The sequence below is a fragment of the Balaenoptera borealis genome (assembly GCF_965194805.1).
Source record: "Balaenoptera borealis genome assembly, chromosome: 15".
Classification (NCBI taxonomy): domain Eukaryota; kingdom Metazoa; phylum Chordata; class Mammalia; order Artiodactyla; family Balaenopteridae; genus Balaenoptera; species Balaenoptera borealis.
Genome location: NC_138871.1, coordinates 51513592 through 51538083, shown reverse-complemented (window position 1 = coordinate 51538083; position 24492 = coordinate 51513592). Strand labels below are relative to the sequence as shown.

Genomic DNA, 24492 nt, shown 5'->3' with positions numbered 1-24492 from the left:
CACTCTACAACCTTTTTATCTCTTGATAACAAGTTCAAATTAAATCTACAATGGAATAAGTCCTTTGCCTTTGTCTTTTCCGCTGTTAAAATTTGTTTGCCCTGTTGTATTTTCTTTGACTCTATTATCCATTTGTTTAATAATTTGCTGTATCTTCAGTTGTCAACTTTTTTTTTTTTTGGTCTCAGGACCCCTTTACACTTAAAAATTGAGAACCTCAAAGTGCTTCCTTTTATGTGGGTTGTAAGTATCTATTTACCATATTAGAAATTAAAGCTGAGAAATTTTTTAAATGTTGATTTATTAATTTAAAAACTGATTGTATGTTAATATATATTTGTTAAAAATAACTCTTTTCCAGAACGAAAAAATATTTAGTGAGAGGACTGGTATTGTTGTACTATTCTGCAATTCTTGTTAATGTCTGGCTTAATATAAGACAGCTGGATTCTCATATCTATTTCTAAATTTAATCTGTTGTGATATGTAGTTTTGGCAGGAGAAAATCTAATCTTCCACAGATAGATAATTGGAAAAGGAGGAGTGTTTTAATAGCTTTTTTAGGTAATTTGGTACTACGCTAAAACTCAACACGTGGTAGTTTCTGAGAGGTTAGCTGCAAAGTGGAATCTGAAACCATATCAATGGACTTTTTGTGATGTTAAAGTTCACTGGTATATCTTGCACTTTGAATGACTGTCTAACCCCTATGTAATTTTGTAACATACGTTGGTGACATGGAAAATATTGGTTCACCGAGTTATATATTTGACACATTGTTCATTATACAGGATAAAAAATCATATTAATATCTCCACATATCTCACAGAAAAGTGTTTAAGTATTGGAAAGCGATGAAGCTCACTGTAGTGGATATAATTTTCAAAATTCTAATTTTTGCTTGAAAGCTTGAATTTTATCATTGCCAAACAAATACTGTCAGTTTGTTTTCCTTGAAGTGACGGGCACACTTAGTTCATTTTCAAAAAACTGCCAGATACCCAAGTCTGATGAACCATAGTTTCTGTTAGTTTTTATTTCAGGTAAAATAGTGTTTCTTGAAAAAAGAAATTAGCTAGGTCAGCTCCCAACTTAAACAATAGCACCATTGCATTTCCTCATACTTCCTTGTACTTCTGTATGCTACAGAAATGCTTTATATGTTCTTCCTATTTCCTCACACAGAATATTAAAAGCAAGTATACTTGAGGGTTGAAATTTAGTAAAAATAATTCTTTATGGTTACATTAAGGAATTTCTTAAGTGAAACAGTTTTGTTCTTGCTGGTTTTATTTGTTTATTTTTAAACTGTGAGTAAATAGCAATGGAGAATAAATACAGTGAGCACTAGTAAGGTTTGGTGCTTACAGGCTTAATTCATGTGAAGGTGCCTTCAGTTTTATTTATCACGGCTTTGTGCTATCAGTGCAAATGTCAGCACCACCCCCCCGCCTTAAAATATCTAGTGAGAAATGAAAAAGGCATATATTGTTTTGATATTATAAAAATAGTTTTGACCTTGTGAACACCCTGATAGTATCTTAGGGACTCCCCAGGGGTTTGTACACTAAACTTTGAGAACTGCTGTTCTATTCTTATATTCTATTATATATAATTTATAATCCACTTTTAAAAAATTCTTAATTTTTTAGAACATCTTTAGGTTCACAGCAAATTTGAGAGAGGGTACAGAGATTTCCCATATACTCCTTGCTCCCACTCATGCATAGCCTTTCCAGTTGTCAGCATACCCCACCAGAGTGGTACATTTGTTAACAGTTGATGAACCTGCATTGACACATCGTAAACACCCAAAGTCCATAGTTTACATTGTCACTTTTGGTATTGTACATTCTGTGGGGTTGGGCAAGTTTATAATGACTTGAATCCATTGTAACAGTTTCATACAGAGTATTTCCATTGCCCGAAATACCTTCTGTGCTCCTCTGCATCCGTTCCCCTCACACCAATCCCTGGCAACCACTGATCTTTTTACTGTCTCCATAGTTTTGCCTTTTCTAGAATGTCATGTAGTTGGAACGCTATAGTATACAGCCTTTTCAGATTGGCTTCTTTCAGTTAGTAATATGATTTTTTTAAAAAATAAATTTATTTATTTATTTATATTTGGCTGCGTTGGGTCTTTGTTGCTGCACCCGGGTTTTCTCTAGTTGCGGTGAGCGGGGGTACTCTTCGTTGGCGGTGCACGGGCTTCTCATTGCGGTGGCTTCTCCCACTGCAGAGCACAGGCTCTAGGCACACGGGCTTCAGCAGTTGTGGCATGCGGGCTCAGCACTTGTGGCTTGTGGGCTCCAGAGCGCACACTCAGTAGTTGTGGCGCACGGGCGCAGTTGCTCCGCGGCATGTGGGATCCTCCCAGACCAAGGCTTGAACTCGTGTCCCCTGCATTGGCAGGCGGATTCTTAACCACTGCGCCACCAGGGAAGTCCAATAATATGATTTTAAGGTTCTTCCATGTCTTTTCATGGCTTGATAGCTCCTTTCTTTTCAGTACTGAGTAATATTCCATTGTCCGGAGGTACCACAGTTTATATATCCATTCACCTACTGAAGGATGACATCTTGGTTGCTGCCAGGTTTTGGCAATCATGAATAAAAGTGCTGTAAACATTTGTGTGCAGGTTTTTGTGAAGAAATAAGTTTTCAACTCCTTTGGGCAAATACCAAGAAGTGTGATTGCTGGATCATACGGTAAGAGTATGATTAGTTTGGTAAGAAACTGTCAAACTGTCTTCCAAAGTGGCCGAACCATTTTACATTCCCCAGCAATGAATGAGAGTTTGTTGCTCCGCATACTTGCCAGCATATTGCTATTATCAATGTTTTGGATTTTGTCCATTCCAATAGGGGTGTAGTGGTATCTCGTTGTTTTAATTTATATTTCCCCGAAGACATATGATATGGAGCATCTTTTATATCCTTCACATGCTTATTTGCCATTTATATATCTTTGGTGAAGTGTCTATTTAGGTCTTTGGCCCATTTTTTAATTGCTTTGTTTTCTTATTGTTAAGTTTTGAGAGTTCTTTGTGTATTTTTTTTTTTTTTAGTAAATTTGCCTTTTATTTTTTTATTTATCCTTTTTTTTTTTTTACTATTTTTTTAAACATCTTTATTGGAGTATAATTGCTTTACAATGGTGTGTTAGTTTCTGCTGTAGAACAAAGTGAATCAGCTATATGTATACATATATCCCCATATCCCCTCCCTCTTGCATCTCCCTCCCACCCTCCCTATCCCACCCCTCTAGGTGGACACAAAGCACTGAGCTGATCCCCCTGTGCTATGCGGCTTCTTCCCAGTAGCTATCTGTTTTACATTTGGTACTGTATATATGTCCATGCCACTCTCTCACTTTGTCCCAGCTTACCCTTTCCCCTCCCCGTGTCCTCAAGTCCATTCTCTACATCTGCATCTTTATTCCTATCCTGCCCCTAGGTTCTTCAGAACCATTTTTTTTTAGATTCCATATGTATGTGTTAGTATACGGTATTTGTTTTTCTCTTTCTGACTTACTTCACTCAGTATGACAGACTCTGGGTCCATCCACCTCGCTACAAATAACTGTTTCATTTCTTTTCATGGCTGAGTAATATTCCATTGTATATTTGTGCCACATATTCTTTGTCCATTCATCTATCGATGGACACGTAGGTTGCTTCCATGTGCTGGCTATTGTAAACAGTGCTGCAGTGAACATTGTGGTACATGACTCTTTTTGAATTATGGTTTTCTCAGGGTATATGCCCAGTAGTGGGATTGCTGGGTCGTATGGTAGTCCTATTTTTAGGTTTTAAGGAACCTCCATACTGTTCTCCATAGTGGCTATATCAATTTACATTCCTACCAACAGTGCAAGAGGGTTCCCTTTTCTCCACACCCTCTCCAGCATTTATTGTTGCTAGATTTTTTGATGATGGCCATTCTGACCAGTGTGAGATGATATCTCATTGTAGTTTTGATTTGCATTTCTCTAGTGATTAATGATGTTGAGCATTCTTTCATGTGTTTGTTGGCAATCTGTATATCTTCTTTGGAGAAATGTCTATTTAGGTCTTCTGCCCATTTTTGGATTGGGTTGTTTGTTTTTTTGATATTGAGCTGCATGAGCTGCTTGTAAGTTTTGGAGATTAATCCTTTGTCAGTTGCTTCATTTGCAAATATTTTCTCCCATTCTGAGGGTTGTCTTTTGGTCTTGTTTATGGTTTCCTTTGCTGTGCAAAAGCTTTGAAGTTTCATTAGGTCCCATTTGTTTATTTTTGTTTTTCCATTTCTCTACGAGGTGGGTCAAAAAGGATCTTGCTGTGATTTATGTCATAGAGTGTTCTGCCTATGTTTTCCTCTAAGAGTTTGATAGTGTCTGGCCTTACATTTAGGTCTTTAATCCATTTTGAGTTTATTTTTGTGTATGGTGTTAGAGAGTGTTCTAATTTCATTCTTTTACATGTAGCTGTCCAGTTTTCCCAGCACCACTTATTGAAGAGGCTGTCTTTTCTCCGCTGTATATTCTTGCCTCCTTTATCAAAGATAAGGTGACCATATGTGCTTGGGTTCATCTCTGGGCTTTCTATCCTGTTCCATTGATCTATATTTCTGTTTTTGTGCCAGTACCATACTGTCTTGATTACTGTAGCTTTGTAGTATAGTCTGAAGTCAGGGAGCCTGATTCCTCCAGCTCCATTTTTCGTTCTCAAGATTGTTTTTGCTATTCGGGGTCTTTTGTGTTTCCATACAAATTGTGAAATTTTTTGTTCTAGTTCTGTGAAAACTGCCAGTGGTACTTTGATAGGGATTGCGTTGCATCTGTAGATTGCTTTGGGTAGTATAGTTATTTTCACAGTGTTGATTCTTCCAATCCAAGAACATGGTATATCTCTCCATCTATTTGTATCATCTTTAATTTCTTTCATCAGTGTCTTATAATTTTCTGCATACAGGTCTTTTGTCTCCTTAGGTAGGTTTATTCCTAGGTATTTTATTCTTTTTGTTGCAGTGGTAAATGGGAGTGTTTCCTTAATTTCTCTTTCAGATTTTTCATCATTAGTGCATAGGAATGCAAGAGATTTCTGTGCATTAATTTTGTATCCTGCTACTTTCACAAATTCATTGATTAGCTCTAATAGTTTTCTGGTAGCATCTTTAGGATTCTCTATGTATAGTATCATGTCATCTGCAAACAGTGACAGTTTAACTTCTTTTCTATTTGGATTCCTTTTATTTCTTTTTCTTCTCTGACTGGTGTGGCTAAAACCTCCAAAACTATGTTGAATGATAGTGGTGAGAGTGGACAACCTTGTCTTGTTCCTGATCTTAGTGGAAATGGTTTCAGTTTTTCACCATTGAGAACCATGTTGGTTGCGGGTTTGTCATATATGCCCTTTATTATGTTGAGGTAAGTTCCCTCTAAGCCAACTTTCTGGAGAGGTTTTATCATAAATCAGTGTTGAATTTTGTAGAAAGCTTTTTCTGCATCTATTGAGATGATCATATGGTTTTTCTCCTTCAGTTTGTTAATATGGTGTATCACATTGATTGATTTGTGTATATTGAAGAATCCTTGCATTCCTGGGATAAACCCCACCTGATCATGGTGTATGATCCTTTTAATATGCTGTTGGATTCTGTTTGCTAGTATTTTGTTGAGGATTTTTGCATCTATGTTCATCAGTGATATTGGCCTGTTGTTTTCTTTGTTTGTGACATCTTTGTCTGGTTTTGATATCAGGGTGATGGTGGCCTTGTAGAATGAGTTTGGGAGTGTTCCTCCCTCTGCTATATTTTGGAAGAGTTTGAGAAGGATAGGTGTTAGCTCTTCTCTAAATGTTTGATGGAATTCGCCTGTGAAGCCATTTGGTCCTGGGCTTTTGTTTGTTGGAAGATTTTTAATCACAGTCTCAATTGCAGTTCTTGTGATTGGTTTGTTTACACTTTCTATTTCTTTCTGGTTCAGTCTCGGAAGGTTGTGCTTTTCTAAGAATTTGTCCATTTCTTCCAGGTTGTCCATTTTATTGACATATAGTTGCTTGTAGTAATCTCTCAGATCCTTTGTGTTTCTGCAGTGTCAGTTGTTACTTCTCCTTTTTCATTTCTAATTCTATTGATTTGAGTCTTCTCCCTTTTTTTCTTGATGAGTCTGGCTAATGGTTTATCAATTTTGTTTATCTTCTCAAAGAACCAGCTTTTAGTTTTATTGATCTTTGCTATTCTTTCCTTCAGTTTTTTCCCTTTATTTCTGATCTTATCTTAATGATTTCTTTCCTTCTGCTAACTTTGGGGTTGTTTTGTTCTTCTTTCTCTAATTGCTTTAGGTGTAATGTTAGGTTGTTTATTTGAGATGTTTCTTGTTTCTTCAGGTAGGATTGTATTGCTCTAAACTGCCCTCTTAGAACTGCTTTTTCCTCATCCCATAGGTTTTGGGCTGTCGTGTTTTCATTGCCATTTGTTTCTAGGTATTTTTTGATTTCCTCTTTGCTTTCTTCAGTGATCTCTCGGTTATTTAGTAGTGTATTATTTAGCCTCCATGTGTTTGTATTTTTTACAGATTTTTTTCCTGTAATTGATATCTAGTCTCATAGTGTTGTGGTTGGAAAAGATACTTGATATGATTTCGGGTTTTTAAAATTTACCGAGGCTTGATTATGACCCAAGAAATGATCTATCCTGGAGACTGTTCCGTGAACACTTGAGAAGAAAGTGTATTCTGTTGTTTTTGGATGGAATGTCCTATAATTATCAATTAAGTCCATCTTGTTTAATGTATCATTTAAAGCTTGTGTTTCCTTATTTATTTTCATTTTGGATGATCTGTCCATTGGTGAAAGTGGGGTGTTAAAGTCCCCTACTACAGTTGTGTTACTGTTGACTTCCCGTTTTATGGCTGTTAGCATTTGTCTTATGTATTGAGGTGCTCCTATGTTGGGTGCATAAATATTTACAATTGTTATATCTTCTTCTTGGATTGATGCCTTGATCATTATGTAGTGTCCTTCTTTGTCTCTTGTAATATTCTTTATTTTAAAGTCTACTTTGTCTGATATGAGAATTGCTACTCCAGCTTTCTTTTGATTTCCATTAGCCTGGACTATCTTTTTCCATCCCCTCACTTTCAGTCTGTATGTGTCCCTAGGTCTGAAGTGGGTATCTTGTAGACAGCATAAATACGGGTCTTGTTTTTGTATCCATTCAGCCAGTCTGTGTCGTTTGGTTGGAACATTTAATCCATTTACATTTAAGGTAGTTATCAATATGTATGTTCCTATGACCATTTTCTTAATTGTTTTGGGTTTGTTATTGTAGGTCTTTTCCTTCTCTTGTGTTTCCTGCCTAGAGAAGTTCCTTTAGCATTTGCTGTAAAGCTGGCTTGGTGGTGCTGAATTCTCTTAACTTTTGCTTTTCTCTAAAGGTTTTAATTTCTCTGTCGAATCTGAATGCGATCCTTGCTGGGTGGAGTAATCTTCGTTGTAGGTTTTTTCCCTTTCATCACTTTAAATATGTCCTGCCACTCCCTTCTGGCTTGCAGTGTTTCTGCTGAAAGATCAGCTGTTAACCTTATGGGGATTCCCTTGTATGTTATTTGTTGCTTTTCCCTTGCTGCTTTTAATATTTTTTCTTTGTATTTAACTTTTGATAGTTTGATTAATATGTGTCTTGGCGTGTTTCTCCTTGGATTTATCCTTCTTGGGACTCTGTGCTTCCTGGACTTGACTAACTATTTCCTTTCCCATATTAGGGAAGTTTTCAACTATATTCTCTTCAGATATTTTCTCAGTCTCTTTCTTTTTCTCTTCTTCCTCTGGGACCCCTATAATTTAAATGTTGGTGTGTTTAATGTTGTCCTAGAGGTCTCTGAGACTGTCCTCAATTCTTTTCATTCTTTTTTCTTTATTCTCCTCTGTGGTAGTTATTTCCACTATTTTATCTTCCAGGTCACTTATCCATTCTTCTGCCTCAGTTATTCTGCTATTGATTCCTTCTAGAGAATTTTTAATTGCATTTATTGTGTTGTTCATTCTTTGTTTGTTTGCTCTTTAGTTCTTCTAGGTCCTTGTTAAACGTTTCTTATATTTTCTCCATTCTATTTCCAAGATTTTGGATCATCTTTACTATCATTACTCTGAATTCTTTTTCAGGTAGGCTGCCTGTTTCCTCTTCATTTGTTTGGTCTGGTAGGTTTTTACCTTGCTCCTTCATCTGCTGTATATTTCTCTGTCTTCCCATTTTGCTTAACTTACTGTGTTCGGGGTCTCCTTTTCGCAGGCTGCAGGTTCGTAATTCCCATTGCTTTTGGTGTCTGCCCTCAGTGGGTAAGGTTGGTTTAGTGGGTTGTATTGGCTTCCTGGTGGAGGGGACTGGTGCCTGTGTTCTGGTGGATGAGGTTGGATCTTGCCTTTCTGGTGGGCAGGACCATGTCTGGTTTGTGTTTTCGGGATGTCTGTGAGCTCAGTATGATTTTAGGCAGCCTCTGTGCTAATGGGTGGGGTTGTGTTCCTGTCTTGCTAGTTGTTTGGCATGGCATGTCTAGTACTGGAGCTTGCTGGTCGTTAAGTGGAGCTGGGTGTAAGCATTGAGACAGAGGTCTGTGGGAGAGCTCTCACTGACTGATATTATGTGGGGCTGGGATGTCTCTGATGGTCCAATGTCCTGAACTCGGCTCTCTCACGTCAGAGACTCAGGCCTGACACCTGGCCAGAGCACCAAGACCCTGTGAGACACATGGCTCTTTTGGGAAGTCTGAGGTCTTCTTCCAGCTTTCAGTAGGTGTTCTGTAGGAGTTGTTCCACATGTAGATGTATTTTTGATGTATTTGTGGGGAGGAAAGTGATCTCCATGTCTTACTCCTCCACCACCTTGAAGGTCCTCTGTCTCTTTGTTTATTTTGGATAATAGTCCCTTGTCAGATATGTCTTTTGCAAATATTTTCTCCCAAACTGTGGCTTGTCTTCTCATTCTCCTGACATTGTCATTTTCAAAGCAGTTTTTAATTTTAATGAACTCCAGCTTATCAGTTATTTCTTTCATGGATTGTTCCTTCAGTGTTGTATCAAAAAAGTCTTTGCTATACTCAAGTCATCTAGATTTTCTCATATGTTATTTTCCAGGAGTTTTATAGTTTTGCATTTTACATTTAGGTCTGTGATCCATTTTGAGTTAACTTATGTGAAGCATGTAAGGTCTGTATGTCTGTATCTAGGTTCATTTTTTTTTTTTTTTTTTTGCATTGGATGTTCAGTTGTTCCAGCACTATTTGTTGAAGAGACTGTCTTTGCTCCATTGTATTGCTTATGCTCCTTTGTCAAAGATGAGTTGATTATATTTATGGGGGTCTATTTCTGGGCTGTCTATTCTGTTCCACTGATTTTTGTGTCTATTTTTTTGCCATGTATTTGTCTACACTGTCTTGATTACTGTAGCTTTACAGTAAGTCTTGAAGTTAGGTAGTGTTAGTAGTTCAGCATTTTCTCCTTGAATATCATATTGGCTATTCTGGCTCTTTTGCTTATAATCCACTTTTGAGAGAGAAATGGGATTCTGTTAATAATAACTTCAGGATTTCCCTGATGGTGCAGTGGTTAAGAATCCTTCTGCCAATGCATGGGACACGGGTTCGATCCCTGGTCTGGGAAGATCCCACGTGCCGTGCAGCAACTAAGCCCGTGCGCCACAACTACTGAGCCTGCACTCTAGAGCCCACATGCCACAACTACCAAAGCCCATGGGCCTAGAGCCCAAGCTCCACAACAAGAGAAGCCACCGCAGTGATTAGCCCGCACACTGCAACGAAGAGTAGCCCCTGCTTGCCGCAACTAGAGGAAGCCCACACGCAACAATGAAGACCCAATGCAGTCATTAAAAATAATAATAATAATAATAATAATAACCTCAGAATAACAGGTGTAAACTAGGACTGTCGTGAGCGCACTGGGACATGTAGTCACTTTGTCTATAATTGCCTTATTTCTAGGGCAATTCAAATCATCTGTTATTTGGTCTTCATGTCACGTAGTCTTTTTGATGAAACCATCAGTCATTGTGGGAGGAAGACAGGGAAGAACCAGGAACATTGAGAGGTTTGTTAGCTTTCATCTTTGAGTATTAAAACTCCTAAACTTCAGGTACAAACTGTATGTCCTGTTCTTGAACTTGGATCTGTTAAAAATTTCAGCAATGTTGTTGTTTCTTGGGGTGATTTGAGTTAGAATATTCAGTTTGGTCATCAGGAGACAGCCATATACTAAAGAGTAGTCACAGAAAAGAAATTTAACAGTTTTTGCACCTCTTGAATAATGTGACTTGGATATTAAAATTTGGTATGGTTCAAAGTGGGACCAAAAATTGTTAAATGATTAACTGCCTTAATGTATCAAAGACTTTTTCGTGTGTAGGGAAAAATACACTTGTGAATGTTGTGCTATATTATCTTTTTGCAAAACTCCTTAAATTATATTTGTCGGATTAAATTCTTCCTTTATTCTAAAGCTTATCGTTTGTGAAATTTACTGTTTCTAGAATATATACATGAAGACCAAAATTCTGACACTTTAAGTAAAAACATGTATTCAGTTAAAACTTAATTGCTTATTGACACTATCTTGAGTATTGTAAAAAGTATGTTTCAGGCACATATAATGGTGTACATAATTTGTGAATATATATGAATGATGAATATAACTTGTGAATTTAGTATCAAAATTAAGTAGAAGCTACGTGAAACTTTACTCTAAAATTTTGTTAGTTCAATTTTTTGATGGCTCTAAAGAAACTCTTAAAACTCTGTTAGCTCTGTTTGATTGATATGAGTAGAGAGAATTATCCTTTGGGATTTATTGCAGAGTATTTAAAAGGGGAGAATTGTTGCTATTTTTCCTCAAGAAATTCATTTAATTGCTTCAGACAGTATGTTAACAGATTTTTGTTTCCTCTCAGGCTATGGCTTATGCTGTACCAGCCTCAGCTTTTCTCACTTCAGCTAATTAAGACTAATACCATTGTGTTCCTGCCACTCCAGTTCTAATTTAGCCTTTCCAAAAAGAATGCCTGTTAAGAAGCAAAGCTATAGATGACAGAGGATAAAAATAATTTTTGTACTTCATTAACCATCAATCTTTGTAGCTTCACTTCTTTGTCTTAATGTGAGAAGAATGGTTAGTTAAAAAAAATTTGCTCTCCTGAGCTGTTCGTTGTATATGATGGAGCCATTCTAGTGTCAGAAATGGATCTGCAGGACAGTTTTCCTTAATACAGTATGTGAAAAAATACCATAAAAAACATGACATTCAGTATATACGTGCTGCATAAACATGCTGAAATGTTTTTGTTTTTATTAAAGAAAAGGCAAAATGGTCATCTAACAGTCAGGTTCAAGTAGGTAAAATGAACCTTGAGGTAAGGTTTAAGGTTACATTGGTCAACTGAGATCCTTTAGTAACTATTTGTTCTTTAGACTTATTTTTTAAAAAAAATTTTATTGGTGTATAGTTGATTTAAAATATTGTGTTAGTTTTAGCTGTACAGCAAAGTGAATCAGTTATACATATACATCTATCCACTCTTTTTTTAGATTCTTTTCCCATATAGGTCATTACAGAGTATTGAGAAGAGTTCCCTGTGCTATACAGTAGGTCCCTATTAGTTACCTATTTTATGTATAGTAGTGTGTATATATCAATCCCAGTCTCCCAATTTATCCCTCCCCCTTTCCCCACCTGGTAACCATAAGTTTGTTTTGTACATCTGTGACTCTGTTTCTGTTTTCTAAATAAGTTCATTTGTACCATTTTTTTTGGATTCCACAAATAAGTGATATCATATGATGTTTGTCTTTCTCTGTCTGACTTACTTCACTCGGTATGACAATCTCTAGGTTCATCCATGTTGCTGCAAATGACATTTGTTCTTTTTATGGCTGAGTAGTATTAAGACTTATTTTTAAATGATTACATTTACAACCATTTGGCCAACCTTATATTTTTTTTTATTTTTGAATTTTATTTTATTTTTTTATACAGCAGGTTCTTATTAGTCATCAATTTTATACACATCAGTGTATACATGTCAATCCCAATCACCCAGTTCAGCACACCACGATCAGCACACCCCTGCGGCTTTCCCCCCTTGGTGTCCATACGTTTGTTCTCTACATCTGTGTCTCCACTTCTGCCCTGCAAACTGGTTCATCTGTACCATTTTTCTAGGTTGCACATACATGCATTAATATACGATATTTGTTTTTCTCTTTCTGATGTACTTCACTCTGTACGACAGTCTCTAGGTCCATCCACGTCTCAACAAATGACCCAATTTCGTTCCTTTTTATGGCTGAGTAATATTCCATTGTATATATGTACCACAACTTCTTCATCCATTTGTCTGTCGATGGGCCTTTAGGTTGCTTCCATGACCTGGCTATTGTAAATAGTGCTGCAATGAACATTGAGGTGCATGTGTCTTTTTGAATTATGGTTTTCTCTGGGTATATGCCCAGTAGTGGGATTGCTGGGTCATATGGTGATTCTATTTTTAGTTTTTTAAGAAACCTCCATACTGTTCTCCATAGTGGCTGTATCACTTTACATTCCCACCAACAGTGCAAGAGGGTTCCCTTTTCTCTACACCCTCTCCAGCATTTGTTGTTTGTAGGTTTTCTGATGATGCCCATTCTAACTGGTGTGAGAAGATACCTCATTGTAGTTTTGATTTGCATTTCTCTAATAATTAGTGATGTTAAGCAGCTTTTCATGTGCTTCTTGGCCATCTGTATGTCTTCTTTGGAGAAATGTCTATTTAGGTCTTCTGCCCGTTTTTGGATTGGGTTGTTTGTTTCTTTAATATTGAGCTGCATAAGCTGTTTATATATTTTGGAGATTAATCCTTTGTCCATTGATTCGTTTGCAAATATTTTCTCCCATTCTGAGGGTTGTCTTTTCGTCTTGTTTATGGTTTCCTTTGCTGTGCAAAAGCTTTGAAGTTTCATTAGGTCCCATTTGTTTATTTTTGTTTTTATTTCCATTACTCTAGGAGGTGAATCAAAAAAGATCTTGCTGTGATTTATATCAAAGAGTGTTCTTCCTATGTTTTCCTCTAAGAGTTTTATAGTGTCTGGTCTTACATTTAGGTCTCGAATCCATTTTGAGTTTATTTTTGTGTATGGTGTTAGGGAGTGTTCTAATTTCATTCTTTTACATGTAGCTGTCCAGTTTTCCCAGCACCACTTTTTGAAGGAGACTGTCTTTTCTCCATTGTATATCTTTGCCTCCTTTGTCATAGATTAGTTGACCATAGGTGCGTGGGTTTATCTCTGAGCTTTCTATCCTGTTCCATTGGTCTATATTTCTGTTTTTGTGCCAGTACCATATTGTCTTCATTACTGTAGCTTTGTAGTATAGTCTGAAGTCAGGGAGTCTGATTCCTCCAGCTCTGTTTTTTTCCCTCAAGACTGCTTTTGCTGTTTGGGGGCTTTTGTGTCTTCATACAAATTTTAAGATTATTTGTTCTAATTCTGTAAAAAATGCCATTGGTAATTTGATAGGGATTGCATTGAATCTGTAGATTGCTTTGGGTAGTATCGTCATTTTCACAATATTGACTCTTCCAATCCAAGAACATGGTATATCTCTCCATCTGTTGGTATCATCTTTACTTTCTTTCATTAGTGTCTTATAGTTTTCTGCATAGAGGTCTTTTGTCTCCCTAGGTAGGTTTATTCCTAGGTATTTTATTCTTTTTGTTGCAATGGTAAATGGGAGTGTTTCCTTAATTTCTCTTTCAGATTTTTCATCTTTAGTGTTTAGGAATGCAAGAGATTTCTGTGCATTAATTTTGTATCCTGCTACTTTACCAAATTCATTGATTAGCTCTAGTTGTTTCCTGGTGGCATTTTTAGGATTCTCTATGTATAGTATCATGTCATCTGCAAACAGTGACAGTTTTACTTCTTCTTTTCCAATTTGTATTCCTTTTATTTCTTTTTCTTCTCTGAATGCCATGGCTAGGACTTCCAAAACTATGTTGAATAATAGTGGTGAGAGTGGACATCCTTGTCTTGTTCCTGATCTTAGAGGAAATGCTTTCAGGTTTTCACCATTGAGAATGATATTTGCTGTGGGTTTGTCATATATGGCCTTTATTATGTCCACTTTTTGGAGAGTTTTTATCATAAATGGGTGTTGAATTCTTTGAAAAGCTTTTTCTGTATCTATTGAGATGATCATATGGTTTTTATTCTTCAGTTTGTTAGTATGGTGTATCACATTGATTGATTTGCGTATATTGAAGAATCCTTGCATCCCTGGGATAAATCCCACTTGATCATGGTGTATGATCCTTTTAATGTGTTGTTGGATTCTGTTGGCTAGTGTTTTGTTGAGGATTTTTGCATCTATATTCATCAGTGATATTGGTCTGTAATTTTCTTCTTTTGTAGTATCTTTGTCTGGTTTTGGTATCAGGGTGATGGTGGCCTCATAGAATGAGTTTGGGAGTGTTCCTTCCTCTGCAAGTTTTTGGAAGAGTTTGAGAAGGATGGGTGTTAGCTCTTCTCTAAATGTTTGATAGAATTCACCTGTGAAGCCATCTGGTCCTGGACTTTTGTTTGTTGGAAGATTTTTAATCACAGTTTCAATTTCATTACTTGTGATTAGTCTGTTCGTATTTTCTATTTCTTCCTGGTTCAGTCTTGGAAGGTTATACCTTTCTAAGAATTTGTCCATTTCTTTCAGGTTGTCCATTTTATTGGCATAGAGTTGCTCGTAGTTGTCTCTTAGGATGCTTTGTATTTCTGCGGTGTCTGTTGTAAATTCTCCTTGTTCATTTCTAATTTTAGTGATTTGAGTCCTCTCCCTCTTTTTCTTGATGAGTCTGGCTAATAGTTTATCAATTTTGTTTATCTACTCAAAGAACCAGCTTTTAGTTTTATTGATCTTTGCTATTGTTTTCTTTGTTTCTATTTCATTTGTTTCTGCTCTGATCTTGATGATTTCTTTCCTTCTGCTACCATTGGGTTTTGTTTTTTCTTCTTTCTCTAGTTCCTTTAGGCATAAGGTTAGATTGTTTATTTGAGATTTTTCTTGTTTCTTGAGGTAGGCTTGTATAGCTATAAGCTTCCCTCTTAGAACTGCTTTTGCTGCATCCCATAGGTTTTGGATCATCCTGTTTTCATTGTCATTTGTCTGTAGGTATTGTTTGATTTCCTCTTTGATTTCTTCAGTGATATCTTGGTTGTTTAGTAGCATATTGTTTAGCCTCCATGTGTTTGTGTTTTTATGTTTTTTTCCCTGTAATTGATTTCTAATCTCATAGTGTTGTGGTCAGAAAAGATGTTTGATATGATTTCAATTTTCTTAAATTTGCTGAGGCTTGATTTGTTACCCAGGATGTGATATATCCTGGAGAATGTTCCATGCACACTTTAGAAGAAAGTGTAATCTGCTGTTTTTGGATGGAATGTCCTATAAATATCAATTAAATCTCTAAGGTCTATTGTGTCATTTAAAGCTTGTGTTTCCTTATTTTCTGTTTGAATGATCTGTCCATTGGTGTAAGTGAGGTGTTAAAGTCCCCCACTATTATTGTGTTACTGTCAATTTCCTCTTTTAGAGCTGTTAGCAGTTGCCGTATGTGTTGAGGTGCTCCTATGTTGGGTGCATATATATTTAGAATTGTTATATCTTCTCCTTGGATTGATCCCTTGATCATTATGTAGTGTCCTTTCTTGTCTCTTGTAACATTCTCTATTTTAAAGTCTTATTTTATTTGATATGAGTATTGCTACTCCAGCTTTCTTTTGACTTCCATTTGCATGGAATATATTTTTCCATCCCCTCACTTTCAGTCTGTATGTGTCCCTAGGTCTGAAGTGGGTCTGTTGTAGACAGCATATGTATGGGTCTTGTTTTTGTATCCATGCAGCAAACCTGTGTCTTTTGGTTGGAGCATTTAATCCATTCACGTTTAAGGTAATTATCGATATGTATGTTCCTATGACCATTTTCTTAATTGTTTTGGGTTTGTTTTTGTAGGTCCTTTTCTTCTCTTGTGTTTCCCACTTAGAGAAGTTCCTTTAGCATTTGTTGTAGGGCTGGTTTGGTGGTGCTGAATTCTCTTAGCTTTTGCTTGTCTGTAAAGCTTTTGATTTCTCCATCGAATCTGAATGAGATCCTTGCGGGGCAGAGTAATCTTGGTTGAAGGTTCTTCCCTTTCATCACTTTAAGTGTATCGTGCCATTCTCTTCTGGCTTGTAGAGTTTCTGCTGAGAAATCAGCTGTTAACTTTATGGGAGTTCCCTTGTATGTTATTTGTTGTTTTTCCCTTGCTGCTTTCAATAATTTTTCTTTGTCTTTAAGTTTTGCCAGTTTGATTACTGTGTGTCTCAGCATGTTTCTCCTTGTGTTTATCCTGTATGGGACTTGCTGTGCTTCTTGGACTTGGGTGGCTATTTCCTTTCCCATGTTAGGGAAGTTTTCGACTGTAATCTCTTCAAATATTTTCTCAGGTCCTTTCTCTCTCTCTTCTCCTTCTGGGACCCCTATAACGCGAATGTTGTTGCATTTAATGTTGTCCCAGAGGTCTCTTAGGCTGTCTTCATTTCTTTTCATTCTTTTTTCTTTATTCTGTTCCGAGGCAGTGAATTCCACCATTCTGTCTTCCAGGTCACTTATCTGTTCTTCTGCCTCAGTTATTCTGCTGTTGATTCCTTCTAGTGTAGTTTTCATTTCAGTTATTGTATTGTTCATCTCTGTGTGTTTGTTATTTAATTCTTCTAGGTCTTTGTTAAACATTTCTTGCATCTTCTCAATCTTTGCCTCCATTCTTTCTTCGAGGTCCTGGATCATCTTCACTATCATTGTTCTAAATTCTTTTTCTGGAAGGTTGCCTATCTCCACTTCCTTTAGTTGTTTTTCTGGGGTTTTATCTTGTTCCTTCATCTGGTACATAGCCCTCTGCCTTTTCATCTTGTCTATCTTTCTGTGAATGTGGTTTTTGTTCCATGGGCTGCAGGATTGTGGTTCTTCTTGCTTCTGCTGTCTGCCCTCTGATGGATGAGGCTATCTAAGAAGCTTGTGTAAGTTTCCTGATGGGAGGGACTGGTGGTGGGTAGAGCTGACTGTTGCTCTGGTGGGCAGAGCTCAGTAAAGTTTAATCTGCTTGACTGTTGATGGGTGGGGCTGGCTTCCCTCCCTGTTGGTTGTTTGGCCTGAGGCAACCCACCACTGGAGCCTACCCGGGCTCTTTGGTGGGGCTAATGGCAGACTCTGGGAGGGCTCACGCCAAGGAGTACTTCCCAGAACATCTGTTGCCAGTGTCCTTGTCCCCACGGTGAGCCACAACCACCCCCCGCTTCTGCAGGAGACCCTCCAACATTAGCAGGTAGGTCTGGTTCAGTCTCCCCTGGGGTCACTACTCCTTCCTCTGGGTCCCGATGCACACACTACTCTGTGTGTGCCCTCCAAGAGTTGGGTCTCTGTTTTCCCCAGTCCTGTCGAAGTCCTGCAATCAATTCCCACTAGGCTTCAAAGTCTGATTCTCTAGGAATTCGGCCTCCCATTGCCAGACCCCCAGGTTGGGAAGCCTGACGTTGGGCTCAGAACCTTCACTCCAGTGGGTGGACTTCTGTGGTATAAGTGTTCTCCAGTCTGTGAGTCATCCACCCACCAGTTACGGGATTTGTTTTTACTGTGATTGCACCCCTCTTACCATCTCACTGTGGCTTCTCCTTTGTCTTTGGATGTGGGGTATCTTTTTTGGTGAGTTCCAGTCTCTTCTTGTCGATGATTGTCCAGCAGCTAGTTGTGATTCTGGTGTTCTCACAAGAGGGAGTGAGAGCACGTCCTTCTACTCCGCCATCTTGGTTCCTCTCAGGTCAACCTTTTATAAATTTTTTTTCTTTTAATTAATTAATTAATTAATTAATTTTTGGCTGTGTTGGGTCTTTGTTTCTGTGCGAGGCCTTTCTCTAGTTGCGATGAGCAGGGGCCACTCTTCATTGCGGTGCACGGGCCTCTCAGTGTCGCGGCCTCTCTTGTTGCGGAGCACAAGCTCCAGACGCGCAGGCTCGGTAGCTGTGGCTCACGGGCTTAGTTGTTCCGTGGCATGTGGGATCTTCCCAGACCAGGGCTCGAACCCGTGTCCGCTGCATTGGCAGGCAGATTCTCAACCACTGCGCCACCAGGGAAGCCCAGGTCAACCTTTTAGATGTACGATAAATGAAGGGATAGTTTGCATAGAAAATTGGTGATAATAAAGGAAAGATAAATGAAATTGTAGGTTTAATGCAGGTTGAATTGGTGTTCTTCTAAGAATTTATTGTCTTGTATTTTTCTCTTCAGTTTACTGAAGTCCTGCAAAGACTTCAGGAGACATGTACTTATTCATTTATTCCTAAAACTGTGTAGCTGTGCTTGCTTACTTGGTCAAAGTAGTATAAATAACTTTTCATGAAATGAATGAATTGAAATTTCTTTTGTACCTATACGATTTAGAATGGTTTATGTTGGGTTACATTTTTTTGCTCAAAGTATAGTTGGTTGGAAACATGCCACTTTAACAAATACTACTTTTTCTCCCCTGTAAAAATTTGTAATGGAGGTTTAGTGCTACATTGGCTTCCTAAAGACAGCCTAGGTATTTTGTTATGGATTTCTATAGTACAGTATACTTGATTACAATGAGATTTCCTTTTGGAAATCTATACTATAATCTGCAACCTCTACTTAAAGACTTACAACTAACCTATACTTTATCTAAAATTGTTGGGAAAAGATGTAATTAAATACTTTTACCTCACTTGGAATCAGAAAGTTTAGAATTTGTCATGCTTGAATATGTTAGTGATGAAAAACATTTTTAAAAAATAATGTATACTTAGCAGTTTTATTCAGTTGGAAAATTCTAACGAATGTATAATGTTTATTTTGTTTTCTATACAGCATCGTTAGTTATTCCTGCTGGTAAAACTCTTCCCACTTTTATCACAGCAGAACTGGTATGTATCTTATTTAAGAGATATATATATCTATATTTTAAAAAAATTTTTCTTTTCAGCTTTAAAACAGTTTGTCATTCTTTAATGCAAAGACTGAATAAGGACAAAATATAATCTGAGAGTATATAGTATTAAATAGCATTTTCAGTATGGTATGGCATTAATTGTGTTAGGTCATTTCTGTCCCTACCAACTTTGTGATATTATGTACATTTTAAAATCTATTCTTTTTCTTTTTTTTCAATTTTATTTTATTTATTTTTTTATACAGCAGGTTCTTATTAGTCATCCATTTTATGCACATCAGTGTATACATGTCAATCCCAATCGCCCAATTCATCCCCCCACCCCCCCACCCCCCACCACTTTACCCCATTGGTGTCCATACGTTTGTTCTCTACATCTGTGTCTCAACTTCTGCCCTGAAAACCAGTTCATCTGTACCATTTTTTTAGGTTCCATATATATGCGTTTATATACGATATTAGTCTTTCTCTTTCTGACGTACTTCACTCTGTATGACAGTCTCTAGATTCATCCACATCTCTACAAATGACCCAGTTTCGTTCCTTTTTATGGCTGAGTAATATTCCATTGTATATATGTACCACAACTTCTTCATCCATTTGTCTGTCGATGGGCATTTAGGTTGCTTCCATGACCTGGCTATTGGAAATAGTGCTGCAATGAGCATTGAGGTGCATGTGTCTTTTTGAATTATGGTTTTCTCTGGGTATATGCCCAGTAGTGGGATTGCTGGGTCATATGGTGATTCTGTTTTTAGTTTTTTAAGGAACCTCCATACTGTTCTCCATAGTGGCTGTATCACTTTACATTCCCACCAACAGTGCAAGAGGGTTCCCTTTTCTCCACACCCTCTCCAGCATTTGTTGTTTGTAGGTTTTCTGATGATGCCCATTCTAACTGGTGTGAGAAGATACCTCATTGTAGTTTTGATTTGCATTTCTCTAATAATTAGTGATGTTAAGCAGCTTTTCATGGGCTTCGTGGCCATCTGTATGTCCTCTTTGGAGAAATGTCTATTCAGGTCTTCTGCACATTTTTTTTTTTTTTAAAGAGCTAAGGGTCTGGCTTTTTATTTATTTTTTTATCTATGGCTGTGCTGGGTCCTCGCCTCTGTGAGAGGCCTCCCTCCAGTTGTGGCAAGTGGGGGCCACTCTTCATTGCGGTGCGCGGACCTCTCACCATCGCGTCCTCTCTTGTTGCGGAGCACAGGCTCCAGACACGCAGGCTCAGCAATTGTGGCTCACGGGCCCAGTCGCTCCGCGGCATGTGGGATCTTCCCAAACCAGGGCTCGAACCCGTGTCCCCTGCAGTGGCAGGCAGATTCTCAACCACTGTGCCACCAGGGAAGCCCCTGCCCAGTTTTTGATTGGGTTGTTAGTTTTTTTAATGTTGAGCTGCATGAGCTGTTTATATATTTTGGAGATTAATCTTTTGTCCGTTGATTCATTTGCAAATATTTTTTCGCATTCTGAGGGTTGTCTTTTTGTCTTGTTTGTAGTTTTCTTTGGTTTGCAAAAGCTTTGAAGTTTCATTAGGTTCCATTTGTTTATTTTTGTTTTTATTTCCATTACTCTAGGAGGTGAATCAAAAAAGATCTTGCTGTGATTTTTGTCAAAGAGTGTTCTTCCTATGTTTTCCTCTAAGAGTTTTATAGTGTCTGGTCTTACATTTGGGTCTCAAATCCAGTTTGAGTTTATTTTTGTGTATGGTGTTAGGGAGTGTTCTAATTTCATTCTTTTACATGTAGCTGTCTAGTTTTCCCAGGACCACTTATTGAAGAGACTGTCTTTTCTCCATTGTATATCCTTGCCTCCTTTGTCACAGAGTAGTTGGCCATAGGTGCGTGGGTTTATCTCTGGGCTTTCTATCCTGTTCCGTTGATCTATATTTCTGTTTTTGTGCCAGTACCATATTGTCTTCATTACTGTAGCTTTGTAGTATAGTCTGAAGTCAGGGAGTCTGATTCCTCCAGCTCTGTTTTTTTCCCACAAGACTGCTTTGGCTGTTTGGCGTCTTTCGTGTCTCCATACAAATTTTAAGATTTTTTCTTCTAGTTCTGTAAAAAATGCCATTGGTAGTTTGATAAGGATTGCATTGCATCTGTAGATTGCTTTGGGGTAGTATAGTCATTTTCACAATATTGAGTCTTCCAATCCAAGAACATGGTATATCTCTCCATCTGTTGGTATCATCTTTAATTCCTTCTAACAGTGTTTTATAGTTTTCTGCATAGAGGTCTTTTGTCTCCCTAGGTAGGTTTATTCCTAGGTATTTTATTCTTTTTGTTGCAATGGTAAATGGGAGTGTTTCCTTAATTTCTCTTTCAGATTTTTCATTAGTGTATAGGAATGCAGGAGATTTCTGTGCATTAATTCTGTATCCTGCTACTTTACCAAATTCGTTGATTAGCTCTAGTAGTTTTCTGGTAGCATCTTTAGGGTTCTCTATGTATAGTATCATGTCATCTGCAAATAGTGACAGTTTTACTTCTTCTTTTCCAACTTGTATTCCTTTTATTTCTTTTTCTTCTCTGATTGCCGTGGCTAGGACTTCCAAAACTATGTTGAATAATAGTGGTGAGAGTGGACATCCTTGTGTCGTTCCTGATCTTAGAGGAAATGCTTTCAGTTTTTCACCATTGAGAATGATATTTCCTGTGGGTTTGTCGTATATGGCCTTTATTATGTTGAGGTAGGTTCCCTCTATGCCCACTTTCTGGAGAGTTTTTATCATAAATGGCTGTTGAATTCTGTCAAAAGCTTTTTCTGCATCTGTTGAGATGATCATATGGTTTTTATTCCTCAGTTTGTTCATATGGTGTATCACATTGTTTGATTTGCGTATATTGAAGAATCCTTGCATCCCTGGGATAAATCCCACTTGATCATGGTGTATGATCCTTTTAATGTGTTGTTAGATTCTGTTGGCTAGTATTTTGTTGAGGATTTTTGCATCTATATTCATCAGTGATATTGGTCTGTAATTTTCTTCTTTTGTAGTATCTTTGTCTGGTTTTGGTATCAGGGTGATGGTGGCCTCATAGAATGAGTTTGGGAGTGTTCCTTCCTCTGCAAGTTTTTGGAAGAGTTTGAGAAGGATGGGTGTTAGCTCTTCTCTAAATGTTTGATAGAATTCACCTGTGAAGCCATCTGGTCCTGGACTTTTGTTTGTTGGAAGATCTTTAATCACAGTTTCAATTTCATCACTTGTGATTAGTCTGTTCATATTTTCTATTTCTTCCTGGTTCAGTCTTGTAAGGTTATACTTTTCTAAGAATTTGTCCATTTTTTCCAGGTTGTCCATTTTATTGACATAGAGTTGCTTGTAGTAGTCTCTTAGAATGCTTTGTATTTCTGCGGTGTCTGTTGTATCTTCTCCTTTTTCATTTCTAAATTTAGTGATTTGAGTCCTTTACCTCTTTTTCTTGATGAGTCTGGCTAATGGTTTATCAATTTTGTTTATCTTCTCAAAGAACCAGCTTTTAGTTTTGTTGATCTTTGCAATTGTTTTGTTTCTATTTCATTTATTTCTGCTCTGATCTTTATGATTTCTTTCCTTTTGCTAACTTTGAGTTTTGTTTTTTTTCTTTCTCTAGTTCCTTTAGGTGTAAGGTTAGATTGTTTATTTGAGATTTTTCTTGTTTCTTGAGGTAGGCTTGTATAGTATAAACTTCCCTCTCAGAACTGCTTTTGCTGCATCCCATAGGTTTTTTTAAAAAATTAATTAATTAATTAATTAATTTATTTATTTTTGGCTGTGTTGGGCCTTCGTTTCCGTGCAAGGGCTTTCTCTAGTTGCGGCGAGCGGGGGCCACTCTTTATCGCGGTGCGCGGGCCTCTCACTGTCGCGGCCTCTCTTGTTGCAGAGCACAAGTTCCAGACGCGCAGGCTCAGTAGTTGGGGCTCGCGGGCCTAGTTGCTCTGCGGCATGTGGGATCTTCCCAGACCAGGGCTCGAACCCATGTCCCATGTATCGGCAGGCAGATTCTCAACCACTGCGCCACCAGGGAAGCCCCATCCCATAGGTTTTGGATCATCGTGTTTTCATTATCATTTGTCTCTAGTTATTTTTTTATTTCCTCTTTGATTTCTTCAGTGTTCTCTTGGTTATTTAGTAATGTATTGTTTAGCCTCCATGTGTTTGTGTTTTTATGTTTTTTTTCCCTGTAATTGATTTCTAATCTCATAGCGTTGTGGTCAGAAAAGATGCTTGGTGTGATTTCAATTTTCTTATATTTACTGAGGCTTGATTTGTGAACCAAGATGTGATCTATCCTGGAGAATGTTCCATGCGCACTTTAGAAGAAAGTGTAATCTGCTATTTTTGGATGGAATGTCCTATAAATATCAATTAAATCTATTTGGTCTATTGTGTCATTTAAAGCTCTTGTTTCCTTATTAATTTTCTGCTTGGATGATCTGTCCTTTGGTGTAAGTGAGGTGTTTAAGTCCCCCACTATTATTGTGTTAACTCTCGATTTCCTCTTTTATAGCTGTTAGCAGTTGCCTTATGTATTGAGGTGCTCCTATGTTGGGTGCATATATATTTATAATTGTTGTATCTTCTCCTTGGATTGATCCCTTCATCATTATGTAGTGTCCTTCCTTGTCTCATGTAACATTCTTTATTTTAAAGTCTATTTTATCTGCTGTGAGTATTGCTACTCCAGCTTTCTTTTGATTTCCATTTGCATGGAATATATTTTTCCATCCCCTCACTTTCAGTCTGTATGTGTCCCTAGGTCTGAAGTGGGTCTGTTGTAGACAGCATATATATGGGTCTTGTTTTTGTATCCATTCAGCAAGCCTGTGTCTTTTGGTTGGAGCAATTAATCCTTTTATGTTTAATTATCGATATGTATGTTCCTATGATCATTTTCTTAATTGTTCTGGGTTTGTTTTTGTAGGTCCTTTTCTTCTCTTGTGTTTCCCACTTAGAGAAGTTCCTTTAGCTTTTGTTGTAGAGCTGGTTTGGTGGTGCTGAATACTCTTAGCTTTTGCTTGTCTGTAAAGCTTTTTGTTTCTCCATCGAATGTGAACGAGATCCTTGCCGGGTAGAGTAATCTTGGTTGTAGGTTCTTCCCTTTCATCCCTTCTGGCTTGAAGAGTTTCTACTGAGAAATCAGCTGTTAACCTTATGGGAGTTCCCTTGTATGTTATTTGTCGTTTTTCCCTTGTTGCTTTCAATAATTTTTCTTTGTCTTCAATTTTTGCCAGTTTGATTAGTGTGTCTTGGCGTGTTTCTCCTTGCATTTATCCTGTATGGGACTCTCTGCACTTACTGGACTTGGGTGGCTGTTTCCTTTCCCATGTTAGGGAAGTTTTCGACTGTAATCTCTTCAAATATTTTCTCAGGTCGTTTCTCTCTCTCTTCTCCTTCTGGGACCCCTGTAATGAGAATGTTTTTGCGTTTAATGTTGTCCCAGAGGTCTCTTAGGCTGTCTTCATTTCTTTTCATTCTTTTTTCTT

General features: G+C 37.6%; 1 protein-coding gene across 1 annotated transcript in view; it reads left to right on the top strand.

Annotated features, from left to right (window-relative positions):
* The window catches only part of GTF2A1L (general transcription factor IIA subunit 1 like), a 71868-nt gene that overhangs the window by 18464 nt on the left and 28912 nt on the right, over positions 1-24492 (top strand). The window contains exon 6 of the mRNA XM_082358253.1: positions 18942-18997. Within this exon, the coding sequence (XP_082214379.1) occupies positions 18942-18997 (56 nt within the window). The remainder of the gene's footprint in view (positions 1-18941; positions 18998-24492) is intronic.